Consider the following 15,089-nt stretch of genomic DNA (forward strand, 5'->3'; position numbering starts at 1 on the left):
GCTGCTGATGTCCAAGTATAGGTTGGAAATGCAAACAAAATCAGCTTCTGGGGATAGGGATTCAGAAGGGATTTCAGAAGGAAATTGCTTGATGCTTTGCCGAGAGGTGAAGACTGTGCCAGACATGGAATCAGCAGGAAAGAAGAAATGGAAAATTGTATTTAAATTAAAATAAAAATACTCCTGCTACACTAATGAGAAGTTTATGCAGGTCAAGCAGAAGGAAGGAAGATGTACTCAGTTTTCCTCATCATCCTGACTTTTCAGGATCACAAAGGTTGTATAGACTTGATATGGAGGGTCCATACTGATGAGTAGTTGAGTTAATAGGATTAATCAAGATTTACAATGAAACAGGTTGGGAGGCTATATATATCTGCATTCTTTATACAATTTACTGATGTTTTTTGAAACCTTACCAATTGGTTAGATTTTCAGTGAGCTTTATGCTGTTTAATAATGAGCACCTATTATTTAGTCTTCTTTTAGTTAAGTATTAATAAGTATATTCAATGTAAGTATTTAAAATAAACAAAACAAAACACAACAAAATCACAGCATAAAAACGTCCAGAGTTGAGCTGACAGACAGAACACTGGAAAACACATGAGATATTCTATGATCTGACAGATCTCAATTACTTTTTTTCCTAAATTACAGCTAAAATTCTCAAATATCATTGTAGTCCATCAACAAACACACACATCTAGTAAGATGAATATGCCAGTAATAATGCTCTACTCAGTACAGGTAAGGCCACCACATGAATTGGTTAATTTGTACAAAGAAGGAAAACAAATCAGCTGGAGACCTGAAGAGGTGGGAAAAAAATAAACATCTAGAATAAAGGCTTCTGAGGAAAAGTCAAAGTAAGCAGGACTGTTCAGATTTGGGGAAAAAAAGGATAAAATGGTTACAAACCTTTAAATATCTCATAAAGAGACAGTGACTTATTTTTGTCAATGAGGATAAAATAGAAAATCTGAAATTGCAGTAAGGAAGAGAAAAAATAAATTATGGGAATGCCTTTTTAATAACAATCAAAGCACTGAAGAAGCTGCTGTGGGGTGGTTTTTTTTACTACTGGTAGTCTTTAAGAACACTAGACAAATAATCAGCAGAAGACATGTCATTGATAGTAGGTGTCAATGTTAATTATTTTTTGAGCTCCTTTCTGTTTTTAATTCTGCATCTTAGCTTTTATTAGTTAAATGTGAGTCCTTGTAGGCTTCCAGTGAAGTTAATACATTGTTACTTTCATGTATCAGGAACTGAAGAAAAAAACGTTGGTTTATTTTACGCCTTAAAAACTAAAATAATATAAAATAAATCTTTCTAGGTTTAGTTTGTGGGGGTTTTTTTTGTTGGGTTTTTTTAGTAATTGATTATTTCTGTGTTACAGAGCTCTGGACAGCTCTACCATCAGTAATATTCTGGTGGCATCCCACACATTCCTTACATTTTAATTTCAGTAATAAACTAGCATTGTCCAAGTCCCTCTGAGATGAAACCTGACTATCTCAACTTGCACTAGAGACTGTCCAGTCTAATTAAACTTTTTCTGTCTCTTTAATAATGTGGGTGTTAACTGATTATTTTGATTCCTGTTAGAATGAGAACCTCTGATCTATACAGCGTAAATTGAAAAATCAACCAAAGAGATCACCAATCCAATAACTGGCCATTTGGAGAGTGATGATTGCCACACGTCTAAATCTTAAAAATAGATTTTTTCTTAACTAGCAGTATGCAGCTTTATATTAATGTGGTCCTATTGATAAAAAATACATATATGAAATATTTTAAACCAGAAACTTGGGGTGAGCAATTCTGGAAAAAAAAAAATAAAATTTGAAGTTGAAATGAAGAGACAGTAATTGCAGATATCTTTATAATATGTATGGTTTCATAATATAAGAAATAGCTAAGAAATGGTGAATAAGAGGAATCTAGAATCAAACTTGAGTAGTAAACAGAGCCAACACTGGAAAGTTAAAAAGGCCTGTTCATTTTGTCGTGGTTTACTACTTCAAGCAAAGAGGAATATTACCCATGGAAGCATCATTTTTCTTTTTTGTGCTTGCATTCTGATCTGCAATTTTCCCTGTAAAATTTTTATGAATCTTATGATCATGCATAGGTAGTTAGCATTAGGAGGCATGGCAGAAAACAGTCACTCAGACGGTGTGAAGAGAGGTCTACCATAGGATGCTGAGATTTACATTTTTCTTGCCCTGAGCATGGCATTTTTCTGTAGCCCAACACACCACCATAGCAAAGGCTCTGGTGCCAGCTCAGCTTGTGTAGGTATGTCTGTACTACCCATAGCCAGTCCTGTGCCAGTATTAGCTGGCACAGTAGGGTACTCCACATAGGATGGTTGTATTGTGGATTGTCATCCTCCCTGCTGTGTATGTCTTCTGATTGCATAGTCCTGGAGCGAGTATGCTCATTCACCATGAGTTTATGGGGTACCATGCTCTAAAGAGAAACCATTTATTTATTTATTTATTTATTTATTTATTTACTTACTTACTTACTTACTTATTTATGTGTTTATTTATCTGTTTATTTATTCATGTGTTTATTTATTTTTCTCTTTTGTATTTGTGGGTATAATGGTCAGTGTTGTGGAAAACTAATGATTTAGCAAGTTAAAGAAAAAGCGCATGCATACTTCTGCATGGGCACATCTGTTAACAACTTGCTTGGCTTGTAAAAATTGTCCCAGCCCTGTTAACTTTGGGGACTGTAAGTCCGTCACAGTTTGCACAAGCTGATAATGCTGCTAGGTTTTGATCATACTAAATAGGAATTCCTGCTAAATTTTGAAATGTCACTCTTTTCTTAAAGTAATCTCAGTAAGTTGTTTAATGTCTCTTTAACCTGACTAACTAAGAACACCAGGCTTACACAATTATGAAGGTAGACAGTGAATAAGGAAGAGGATAAACTGGCATCTTTAGAAAACTGGATTTTGTTGAAGACCTCTTCGTTCATTCAGCAATTCTTTCTGAAGCAGTGTGTCTCACTCATCAGAGTCACAGACCAGATTGTTCTCTGTGCAACGAACAGAGACTTTGTATCAGTAAATAAGTATGTATTTTCTAATAGCAACCAAAAATCAGAAAGCTGTGCATTCCCTTTCCTCTTTGAAATTTTCAGGTAGGTTTGTATATTTAAATGCACTTGCCCACCAGCCAGTCTCCTTTTCTATATAGTATTCATGTTTTTTGAAGTATATTTATCTTTGTTGACAGTGTGAGACAAATCGAAGGCACTAGAAACATCTGTTAGCAAAATTGTTTTCATTAAAGGTGTCTTGTGGGGTGTGTTTTTTTTTCTTTCTTGAATCCCTAATATATATCTTTCCCCTGCTGCTCAGCCCAGCTGGTGCTGTTGCCTTCTGCTCTTTTCCTGGAAGTTGCTAAGGTATCACTCAGAGGTAGCTTGTAGAGTGTTTTTTGTTAGCATCGCTAACACTGCATTGTCTCATAGAGGAGAAAGATTGAATTATAGAAATACATAGAAATACTGGAAAATGAGAGCCAAAAGTGAGACACTTTTGAAAATATCAGCAACACAAAATTAGTTTAAGCTGTAGTGCAGTAATCTGCAGAGTGCTTAGGTTGGAGGATATGTGCCATTTAAATAGAATTAACTTTTCTTTGTCCTCCTGTCACTTCAAATATTCCTACTGCCTGTGCTTTTATTGGTAAATTATATTATCGGTTTAAGAATTTGTTGGTGACAAAAGAGAAAGTATTTTAGTCAGTGAAACTGCTAGGGCATAAATAATGTGCGCTCTCCTTTGAGCAGAGAGGAATGGCTCGCAACAGCCTTGCTGCCTCAGCGGAGCAGCACAATCTGTCTGCTGCATGATGGCATCGCCGGCAGCCAAATACTCCCGTTTTTGTTTTAATGGAAGGGTTCTTTCACAGTGCTGGTTTTACATGATGGGAATGCGGTTGGAAATGCTTCCTGTTCCATTCACAAGCCCCAGGCTCTCCATGCATTTCAGCTTCAAAAATGACAGCTGAAACCAATTAGGCAGAATTATGGGACAACTAAGTCACATGGAGATTTATCATGACCGAGGAAGAGCAGGGCAAGAGAATGTATTGCATGGGAAGTAGAAGTGACTAATTTCATTAACAGAGAATGACAGTCATGTTATTATTATGGAAAAGGGCTGGCAAAGTAAAGCTCATTTCATGTCACTCGCTGTGCTTTTGAAAGGAGGTGTCCTGCCCTTTGTCTGAACACGTTTGTGTTTGGTAGCAGAATATCCAGTTTCTGAGCAGGATAGTTGAACAAAATAGTTGACGTTAAAGCGAAGCACTGAGCATATCTGAGGACGTTTGCAGCTTGTGAGTTACTCATCTATTCATAATTAGAATTCTTTCTTCAAAGGGAGAAGGGAGGAGTCTGATCCATCAACATTTGTCTCTATTATTTTTTCTGTTTGCATACTCTCTTTCTCTTCCAGAAGTAGGATGCAATGTATATAAACCTTGCTTCAGCTATATAAATATCAGCCTGGATTCTTTCCCCTTCAGCAGATGCTTATACATGGTATGCTCACAAACATAAACATGCATGTGTCTGCTAACATAAACCAGAGTCTTGATGAATAGAAAAGACCTTCATACACTTACACACTGCCACAAGTTTAAAGCAAAACCCCAGTTAATTTCTTCATGTGATCCTGGAGACAGTGTTTCATAAGATAAATGAAAGTTTCTGTGGTATTGTCATGGTGGTTGATGGTGTAGGGGAGAAGTGAGAGGAAAATGTGAGAGAGCCTGGGTAAGCATGCATTTTCCTTTTTCTTTTTTGTACTATGCCTTTTTTTTTTTTGTTCCTTGACCCAGAAACTTGATTTTGCTTAATCCTTGTACAACTCTGTTGATTCTTATTCTTTGATCAGTTATGTTGGGTAAGTAACTTAATCTCTCCCTCATTTTCATGTACCTGTAGTTGTGATACTTGTCTTCATCACAGGGAGGAAAAAAGATCTGAAAACAATTGAAATTCATTGAAATTTGGGTAAAAAATGGCCAATGGTCAGTGTGCTTCTAAAATTGTTTTAGAGAGAATGGTTGAACTACCATAGCTGAGCATGAGTTTTCTACTCCCTCTTCTAGGAGGCACTGTGCAGTCTCTGTTCTAACCAGAACTTGTGCAATCTACCTCAAGAAGGATCAGAGATTTTCTCCTGGAGGTCTAGTTACTTGAGATGTGCCTTGAAGAAAGGGTTTTTGTTTAAATTTGTTGAGAGAAGGTAGCACAAAGGTTTGACAGAGACTTCTTAAAGATGTGTAGTTGTGTGTGCCAGAACCCTGAAGTCAAGTCACAGCCCTAGAGCAGTGATCTGCTGGCACAATTTAGTAAAATACAAGAAGAAATAAGATGCCAAAGTCAGCTTCAAGTTGCCTATACTTAATTCCAGCCAAAATGGCCACGATATCTTAAACCTATAGCTGGAGGACCCTTATTGTAAATATTCAAGCCTCACAGCAGGGGCTTGGAATCTGGGAATGGGTATTTGTGCTCTGAGTGGCACATGAGCTATTGTTTTGAAAATTGCCCCAGATTTGGTCAAGGGATAAGCCTCAGAAAAACTGGGATTTGTACTTAAGTTCTGTGTCTTTGAAGATTCCCTCTTTCCTGAAAGACTTGGCTGTAGTCTTCCACTTGTGAAAGATTGTAGAAAGATTTCATCCCTGGAGGAAGTGAAATTGTTTTAGCGGAGGCTTTAGTAGTAGGAGAGATTGAATTGTTTGCTTAAAGCATAACAGATTTTGCACAAAACGTTGTGCTAGTGAGATGGAAGTCAAGTTCTTAAAGTTAGAGGACATGAAGGCAAAAGATGGCCTATGCAGTCTTGTTTTGCCATCCTTGTGGAAGAGCCTGTTGCACAGCTCTGCAGAGGACTGTGTGTTGAGGACACAGGGTAGTTGCTGAACTTCTTAATTTTTTCTGGATGTTGGAACTAGGGCGTGTTTTGGGGTTCTTGCTGCATTCAAAGTATTGATTCAAGATAAGGTAGGTAGTACTGCTGTAGAGAGCTGGGTTCCATCCCTGCTATATTGGGAATTCTCATCACCATTGCAAATTGCTGTCATCACAATTCAGATGTGACCAAGTTCTGCTATTCAGCATGAGATTCTCAGTCTCCCTTGCAAAAGCATTATACACTTACAGCTGTAACTGAAGTCTGGCAAAACACAGAAGGCAAAATAGTGCCAAATACTCTGAAAAGTCAAACCCAAAGTGTTTTAAATGGAGTTGCCCAAATCAGTGATACTTGAGGCTTTTTTCTGTTTCTTCAATTCCCTACCTGATAAAGAGAATAATCCCCTGGACTGCTATGAAAATATTTTATGTTTGTGAAGCATGTGAATAGCGAAGCAATAGGCATGGCAGGAAAGCCTGTGAGATTAATATTTCTGCCTTCAATGTAGTAAATAAGCCAGAGACTGCAAGCTGTGTGAAAATGAGGGGAAAAAAGCCTAGCAGAACGACCCAGAATAGCAGCACAGCTGTTCTGTAATCAAGTACCTCCTACTCTGTTCAGGGAGGATGTCTAATCCTGTGAGGGGAAAAATGTATGGGATCACATTAAAAAGTTATCATAATACACGTTTGTTGAGCAAACAAATAAAAGGTTGGATAAACCCCGTTAATTCTGGACTTTCCTACTTTATGAGTTGTTCACTGTGGTAACTTGATTTATCTCTATTGTTTTTGTGTAGCTGTTAAGAACAGACGAGTGACAATAGATTATTTTTACATATAGGTCTGGGTAAACTGGTGGACTGTTAAGATAAAGATTTAATGGGATTTTTAACTTAAGCTAAAATAGCGTATATTTTGTCAGCATGAGATTACTTGTGATTTGTGTGTGTTGAGGATTAACAGTATGGCTGATAGAGTTACTAAAAGCTAGCTCGAAGAAGAACTGGTGAAAGGTATTTTGCAATTGCTTGGGAGTCTCTGTACTGCATTCCCAGTGTATCCTGCTTCCCTGTGAGGTGTCCTCACCCTCTTAAGACAGCGGAGAAAGTACTGTAAAAGGTGTGTTGGTTGGTTTCCATGTTGCCTTCCTACGTTGTTTCAGCATAGTTTCATGTTACCACAATATGTAATTGTATCTTGAATTTTCCTTTAGGATATGTATTAGATCAAGGTGATATCCCCCGCAGGGACCCTAATGTCAGAGTATGTCATCCTGTATCTGCAGCTGCTGTTCCTCTTGGAAAAGCATGTTGCCTGCTGCCTCAAAATGCAACATGAAGAAAAAAACTCTGTTCATCTGTATGGTACCAATTTCATGAAGTACTGTTAGAAAACTGCTTTCATCAGGCTTGCTCTCTTGTTTTCTTTTTTAATGCTTTCCTGAAACTTGCATTCATGTTGTGTGCTTCACTGTCAGTTGAGCACACAAGCACTAGAGCTGGCACTTGCCTGCTAGAAGGGAATAGAGGTTTAGAAATAGCTGTCCCTGCAGCGCTGCCAGCTTTCCCAGATTTACTAATATTTAATTCAATGTGTGTTGAGTCCCTGCCTTGGGAAAAGAAGAGCAGCTGAGTCTGCCTTTGCTTTACTGCTACGTTTTTGTTTTTTTTTTAAGTGAGGAACAATGTATTGAAACTTTGTAAGTTGCTTTCCCAGTTGGTACCATGGTGTTCAGTTGCTTTTATGAAAAAAAACCTCTAACTTAGTTTTATGAGGGCAAATTCTTGAAAGATTTGTACAGAAAAAACTTTCCATTTCTGCTGTCTGAATGAAGATTTGGTAGAGATTTCTTTGTGTCTGTAGCATTTGTGTGGGGAAAAATTAGGTGTCAAAAGACTGCTACACAACTGACTCTGTAAGGTTTCCAGGGTTCTGTAGAAATTGCTGTTTACATGGAATTTTAGGCAGATATTAGCAATTGGATTTTGAAGGAGGGAGCTACTGATGCAGAAGGTTAAACCAAGCTACCAGTCATGCCGGTCCTTGGGGTAGGAAGAGGTGAATGATGCATAACATACGATCATGGCTGATATTCATGTATGGAGGAAATGCATCCAAATAATAACTGAAATAGAAGTGCAAGAAAATGGGCGTATCCTCACAATTCATTGAAACTATATTAGAAATGAAAAGATGACTTACTGCTGGTCCTGATGATGTGACTCTGAAGAGGATGTTCTTAGAAAGCTTTCGGTGAATAGAAAGGTGCAGCTAGCAGGCAGCTGGGGTGCTGGGGCTTCTGGGGTGGGACCTGCAGAAGTAGCGCTGGGTTTGTCTTCCTCTGTCCTTATGTTTGCTGACTAGTTGCAAATCACAGAAATCTGTTGAAGATGCAGGAGGCAGGAAGTTTCCCAACTACCAGGTTATCTGTCACCAACAAAGGCTGGAAGAGTGAATTATGCGGAAATGATAATTCTCCTCCTTCAGCCAGCTCATGTGAGGGAGTGTGTGTTGCTTGGGCCACAACGGGTGCGTCTGAGGATGGGGCAGCACTGCCCTGTTCACTCTGCTGGGCTTTCTAAAGTGACATTTCAGGCTTTTCTTTAATCTTCTCCCAAGCACTGCAGGTGCTATCACTATTCAAAGATTTGTATTTAAGTTAAAAAAGAGAATATGTTATTCCGCCAGGCTGCCACTTCTTTTCAGTAATAGAAAACCCATTAAAATGGGGAAATCCCCTGAACTTCTTATTTGACACTAGCCATTCATTACCTGTATTAATGGTATTTCAGCTGATACTTTGCTGGAGGCAGACTCTTGTGCTGGGATTAGTACTCAAAGTCTGTTAGTTTTTCCAAAGAAATGGCAAGGTTAGCAGATGACTTTGTGTAAGTCTGTTTCCTTGATGTAGATAAAGTAAAAGACAAAATTAGGTAATGCAGTGATGCATACTGAAGGATGACTGGTCCATTTTTTGGCATGGTTTATTGATAGTCCCAGAAAACTTACTCAGAGAATAGAAGAGGAATATGTACCTGAAGTGGCTGAAGATTTTGCAGAAAGTAGGAATAAGTCTTCAGTTTAAACACAGACCTTATGCAAAACACAATTCACTGACAGCAGCTGTTCAGTGGTAGAAGTGTATTTCCTCATTTTCTCAGAATGCATTCACTAATGTGTTAACTGTAAATTGAAGTATTGCTTGCTTGCTGTAGCTTGTGTTTTGGTAGAAGCTCTGTTGTGTTGTATTTAGTGTGGTTTGCCTGTTTGAGCTTGCTCTCTGCCCTTCTGGTGCTCATGCTGCTTTCAGTGACTGAAGTGATTTCCTGCATTCAGGGCACTTGATCTCTTAGAGCCATGTAAGAATTCCTGAAAAAAACCCTGTGCTGGTGCACAACCTAATCAACCAGTTCATCTTGTGTCATTGCAGTGTCAGGTGTACATGCACAGTCTGGTTTTGTAGTTTGTGACTTCAGAAAGCAAGTTTGTACAGGAGAGTTGTAGCCAGCACAAATTTTGTGTCTTAGGAGACATGGACTTTCCTATATATCCATGTAATTCTGCAAAAGAGCATTAGGGAATGGCTCCTGGACTGGGAAATGTTGCACAGAGAAATCATTCCGCTATGTCTAAGTTAGCTTTTGTCCAAAACTCGCACCTTGACAACTGCCTATATTTTTAGTTCAGCTGTTCTGTATGTGTGAGGCAGGTATTGCCAAGTAGCTTTTGAAGGAATGCTGGATGATTTTTACCAGATGTGTTCAGAAACCAGGTGTAGGAAGGCAGAGTCAGTCTCTGAGTTTTTGGTGGTTAATCTAGTACATATTTTTCTTTGCTTATTCTGAACATAATTCCAGAAGCTGAGTTGTGCAAGCAAATCAGAGAAGCAGCATGCCACTTTGCTGAAAGCATGCTGCTGACTAGTAGGAAAATGAAGAAATGCAAGAGAAAATCCAGAGAAAATAAGTGTTTCCCCAGTAAAAGCAATAAATACTTAATTAAAAATAACATTAATATGTACATTGCAAGCCTGCTTATTTTCTGAAGAGATCTGTGGTATGTTTGCAGGGAATATAGGCAATCATGAACTGAAAATTTACAGATTTAAGTCTTCTTTGAAGCTGTTTTCTAAATGATCTGTAATTAATAGCTATACATGTGCATTATACATGCTTCTTTCTGAGCTGGGAAGTATGATTCAGTACTCGTGATATGCAATGCCTTTCAGATTTATTTTCTAGACCATTAAGCCATCTAAATCTAGAATAACTATAAAAATATATTTAAAATGCAGTGGTTTATTGTGAATAATGAGAACAGCATTTGAGGTTCTCCCTTTCAGTTTTCCCTCCAGATATTACCTTTATGCTGTTAGGGTGATACTGTCCTTACAAGGTACAAAATAATCCTAAAATTCAAGTGATTAATTTACCATATGCAGGATGTTAGGAAAAAACACTAATGTACTTTTGGTGAACATTTGTATCAGTCAAATTACCAAGGCTGTTAAGCAAAGTGGAGTGTATAGTGCAATTGGGATTGTGCACGTGTGGCTGAAAAATCTTATTTTCCATTCGTTCTGTCCACACCTAAGTAGAAGGATATTTATTGCTGCAGTCATACAGATATTAATACCCTTTTTTTCCATCTGGCTTTCTTTTAGCACACTGATTTATGTCAGTACATGGACAAACACCCTGGAGGGCTTCATCCAGAAAATGTGAAGGTAAGAGTCAAAAACAGCACACATTCAAGGCAAATGCAGTAACAGTAACTTGGTGTTAGATGTCATGTTATTTCATAGAAACTGATTATTAGCTAAAGGGAAAATGATTAGGATAGGAACCACATTAATTTTTTTCTTTACAAATAATTGAAAAGTAGAGTACGTGAACATTCCCACAGAAGAACTTGTGAAGTCTGTAAAACTGATGCAGAGACAGAATGTGAGAGTAAATACTGTTACAGTGTTGATAGCCCCTCCATTCAAACATTTGTTTTTAAGACAATACTTCCCCAGAACCCTTAAGTAAACATGCTTTAGGCTGTCAGTACTAGCTCTTCAATGAGGTAAGTCATTGTAGATTTACTGAGTTTGAGGGACTTGTAATGAATTGTATTAGCTGTGAAAGTACTCCTTTTTGTATGGGCATACAAAATCTTCCCTAATCTTTTTGCTCACTTAATTTTGATGAAGCATTTTTATAGCTGATCTCACTTCTAAAGAAAAAATTTCCTTCTGAGGTAGACAGCAAGAATCAACATGCAGGAAGGAGAGAGTTTATTAGCAGGATTTAATGGAAAGATAGATTGATCCAGTTACTTTCTGGGAAGTCAGCCAAATGATTTTAGCATCAAGTGGGAGCCAATCAGACATGCAAAATGTGTCGTGTGTGTACAGATCACCCCAGTGGTATTTGTTACACTTGTCTTGCACTTTGACATCAGTCCCATTGTTCTACTTTGAAGGTGTTAAAATTTTCACTTGTCATACTGACAAATTTATTCTAGTATTTATTTTCTTGAAATTGAAAAGTTTGTGGGAAAAAATCAGTCTTTCCTGGAAAACCCAGAAGGCCAGTTTGATTTAACAAAATGTTTGGAAAAACCCAAAAGACCGTATTTTTTTTTCAGTAGCTGATCATTGTTGCACATCAACTAATTTTGTAATGTAGACTGATTAATATTCTGTGTTTTTTCACTGAAAAGTGGCATCTAAAGTATATGAAATTAGATGAGAATGGTTACCATTTTAAAATAAACAACGTTATTCCTTACTTTATATATTTGGCCAAACTAAAAGTAAAAAATCTTTTTGAAAATATGTGATGTGTGTGCTGCTGGATAGCATCCTTGTAATGTATGGCTGTAACTGACATGTTTTGTTCCATGGAAGGAGAAGGCCTATGAGTTTTCTCCCAGTGCCTGCTGTACAGTGCCTCTGTCACTGTGGCACTTCGGAAGTGGGTAAGGTGGACCTGCTTTTCAACCACTAAAACTCTTGAGCTTTCTTCACTGCTCAGTTTCATGAGCAGAGTTTCATGTGCTGAATGTGCTTGTTAAAACAGTGGGTTTGTGTTTTATTTCCCTGTGTGGATACTTTTACATTCGGCTCATGAGGTTTGGGATAAGTTAACAGTAGCTTTGATAGTTCCTCGCGCTGCGTCAGATTCGTAAGACCTACTCCGAGGCTGCAGTGCTGTATAGCTCGAGATCTAATACACAGTAGTTACTGTAGCTGTAATTGTTCCCCACTGAGAAGACATAGTAATTCACATAACTACTTTTTCTTGGTCGCATAAGGGCTCAGTGAGCTTGTCTTTGAGGATAATCAACATGCGTGGATAATAAGGCTGACTAATGCGTCATTCCTCTAAATCCTGAGATACCTGTCTTTTAAAAGAGGAGCAGCAGCATTATTCCTTCAAATTTTGCTGTATGTATTCCTGTGGCTTATCTTTACCATCTAACAAAGGTGTTCAGCAACATTTCCAAAGCTCATGGGCCCATTAGAAGTATTTCTTTGACTGGAGAGTCCTGATGTACTGTTAGCTCAGGATTTTTGAAGTTCAGATGGATTATTAATAAAAAAGAAACTGGGAAAAAAGGGAAAAACATTGGGAAGTTGGAGCAGATGAAACTACCCTCCTACCATAAGTAATCCCATTGGACAATTAATTTTTCTTTTTCCTGTTAAATAGTAATAATGAAAATTGTTTATATATTTTTAGTAGACTTCCTTGCCAGGCCAGCAGCAAGGGCTAGCCTTAATTCGTGCAATAATTATTAAACCCAAGCAGAATGATTTGAGCTCTTAGCACTTTAAAGCTGAATCAGCCTCCATGGGGTTTTCAGTGCAGTACCTCTGTCAAAACTATAAGAGAAAAATACCTGTTTAGTCAAAAGGAGTGATTTGCTCAGCTGGGAGGACAGGAACTGTAGAGAGAAGGTAACCCAGCCATACATGCTAACAATGCCCAGACCTTCACCAGCATGCAAAACTAAAAACTTGAGCTCCCCTCTTCTTAGGAGAAGATGGTTACTAATGTGATATCTTAATGCTTTGCTGCGCTGAACTCAAGTTTATCAACTTATGTAATTGGTTCTGAGACTTTGCTGCTGATTTTTAGCTTCTGAACAGTTGTCTGTCTGGAGTTACATCTGATTTTTAAGGGTTGAGCTGATCCATGTTAATTAGCCTTCTCTCCCTGCCAGACCCTTCTTGCTAGAGGTCCTTCAGGAGCTTCACATTTAGTCAGACTTTTAGACAGTGTTCAGAATCACTGGTTGTGTGATCCCTAAATCTGTTTTATAGAACATCCAGTTGAGCAATTATATTGCAGTAGCAATAAATTAGTCTTGGCTTTCTGGGGCTAACCTGTGGGATTAAGCTGTTGATGCTCTCCCAATATGACAAAAGGCCCCCTGCCTTTTGAATTTGTTCTCAAGGAAAGTGTTGCCTACTGATAGATATTCCTTTCTGTCTTGTTGCCAGCTATTATGAATATAAAACCATTAAATCATACATCTTTCTTTTTCCAAATTACACAGTAATTCCTGTAAAACAGTATTTTATAGGAATGAAGCAAAGCCATTATTTACATACGTTTTGCTTTCTATAGGGCATCTTCAGCCTAATTATATTTCTGAATTTTCTCTGTATTTACAAGCTAAAGACAATGCTTGTTCCCTCAGGCTTACTTTGAGATCAAGTATCTTAAATAGAATAAAATACAAATTACTTTGATGGACACCCATATTGCTGTCCCTTTGGGTGTTGTGTTTGACATTGCCTTTCTTTGTGGTTTCAGATAGGCTATTTGCTGTCACTTCTGTTTTAAATAAAGACTAAGCAGACTATTGTAAGTATGTGGAATTTATAAAGAAACTGGCAGGTTTTAGAGTCTTGGGACAGTATGTTTAAGCAAACAAAAAACACTGCTTCCTAAAGTATTAGATTTAGCGTTTTTAGTGGTATGTAAGTATTCACACATAATGATTTCAAAATTTTGTAATTCATGTGTGGAGGCACAAGTCTTAGAAATAACATCAGGTTTTAAACTCTTCAAAGAATATGTGTGTGAGGCTGAGATGTTGTTTCTAAAATACGTATCCCTGAGTATGTTATAGCAAGTATCCTGGTGACATAAATGTGGTTAGGTACCTGCAACATTTTTATCAGCTGGCAGGGAAATTGACAGAAAGTATTAAACTTAATCCATAGATTCTCTTAAGTGTGATAGCTCCAGACACACAATTGTATACATCTTTGGTAACTAAGAAGTCTGCATATCTACCATTTATTTCTAAGCATAGATTAATACAGTGTGTACAATATTATAGTTCAACATCAGGAGAAAAAAGGTAATTGGTTAATAAGTCCCTATTTAGTAGGCACAGCCTCATCTCCTCTCTGGATTAGAAGACATCTTACTCAGTTTTTCCAAAACAGAAGGCAAGCAATAATTCTTCAGTATGTGGCCCCACATATAATTATGTTTCTGTTGGAAGCTACTGCTGCAGTCTTGTATTTGGTTGGAGCTAAAAGTTGATTTATAGGTGTATGCCATGAGGCGCTTGCCAAGCTGCAAGATGTGCTGTGGCAAACTGAGGTACAGGTCTTGCTCCTGACTCTCCCTGGGTTGTTCCTCCTGGCCTGGACTACTGTACTGAAATCTCTACTCCTGGTTTTCTTTCCTGCTGATGTTGCTGCCTTTAGAGACAGTTCATACCTCTTGGACTCAGTTAAAACATCTGGATTGCTTCCTACAGCAGGAACTCTAATGTGCCACAGCAGCTAACTGATCCTGCCAGTGAATTTTTTATTTTTTCTTTTTAGAACCATAGAGTTATTTAGGTTGGAGAAGACCTTTAAGATCATCGAGTCCAACCATTAACCAAGCCCTACCAAGTCCACTATTTCAGCATCAATTAAACTATGTTGACTTACAGAAGCTGATGCTCTGTGTCTAATGCAGTTGCAATAACAAGCTTTCTCAGTCAGCATTTTGCCTCACAAAGCTTGCAAATGTCCTCTCTACCCTGTCCCCCCCATTTTGGTTGGAGTGTGTATTATTTTAGTAAGTCGCCACCACTATCCCATGGAAAAGAGTTGGAGTTTGTCTTGG

At 37.9% G+C, this 15,089-nt stretch overlaps 1 protein-coding gene across 5 annotated transcripts in view; it reads left to right on the top strand.

Moving 5' to 3' along the window:
* The window catches only part of CDK14 (cyclin dependent kinase 14), a 321,875-nt gene that overhangs the window by 146,895 nt on the left and 159,891 nt on the right, over window positions 1–15,089 (top strand). For all 5 annotated transcript variants that reach the window (XM_061369041.1, XM_061369045.1, XM_061369046.1 and 2 more), the window contains one exon: window positions 10,625–10,687. In XM_061369041.1, the coding sequence (XP_061225025.1) occupies window positions 10,625–10,687 (63 nt within the window). The remainder of the gene's footprint in view (window positions 1–10,624; window positions 10,688–15,089) is intronic.

This window comes from Neopsephotus bourkii, unplaced genomic scaffold (assembly GCF_033783945.1).
Source record: "Neopsephotus bourkii isolate Nb327-2 ecotype Australia unplaced genomic scaffold, CSIRO-AGI_Nbou_v1 NB_1473, whole genome shotgun sequence".
NCBI classification, from domain to species: Eukaryota; Metazoa; Chordata; class Aves; order Psittaciformes; family Psittacidae; genus Neopsephotus; species Neopsephotus bourkii.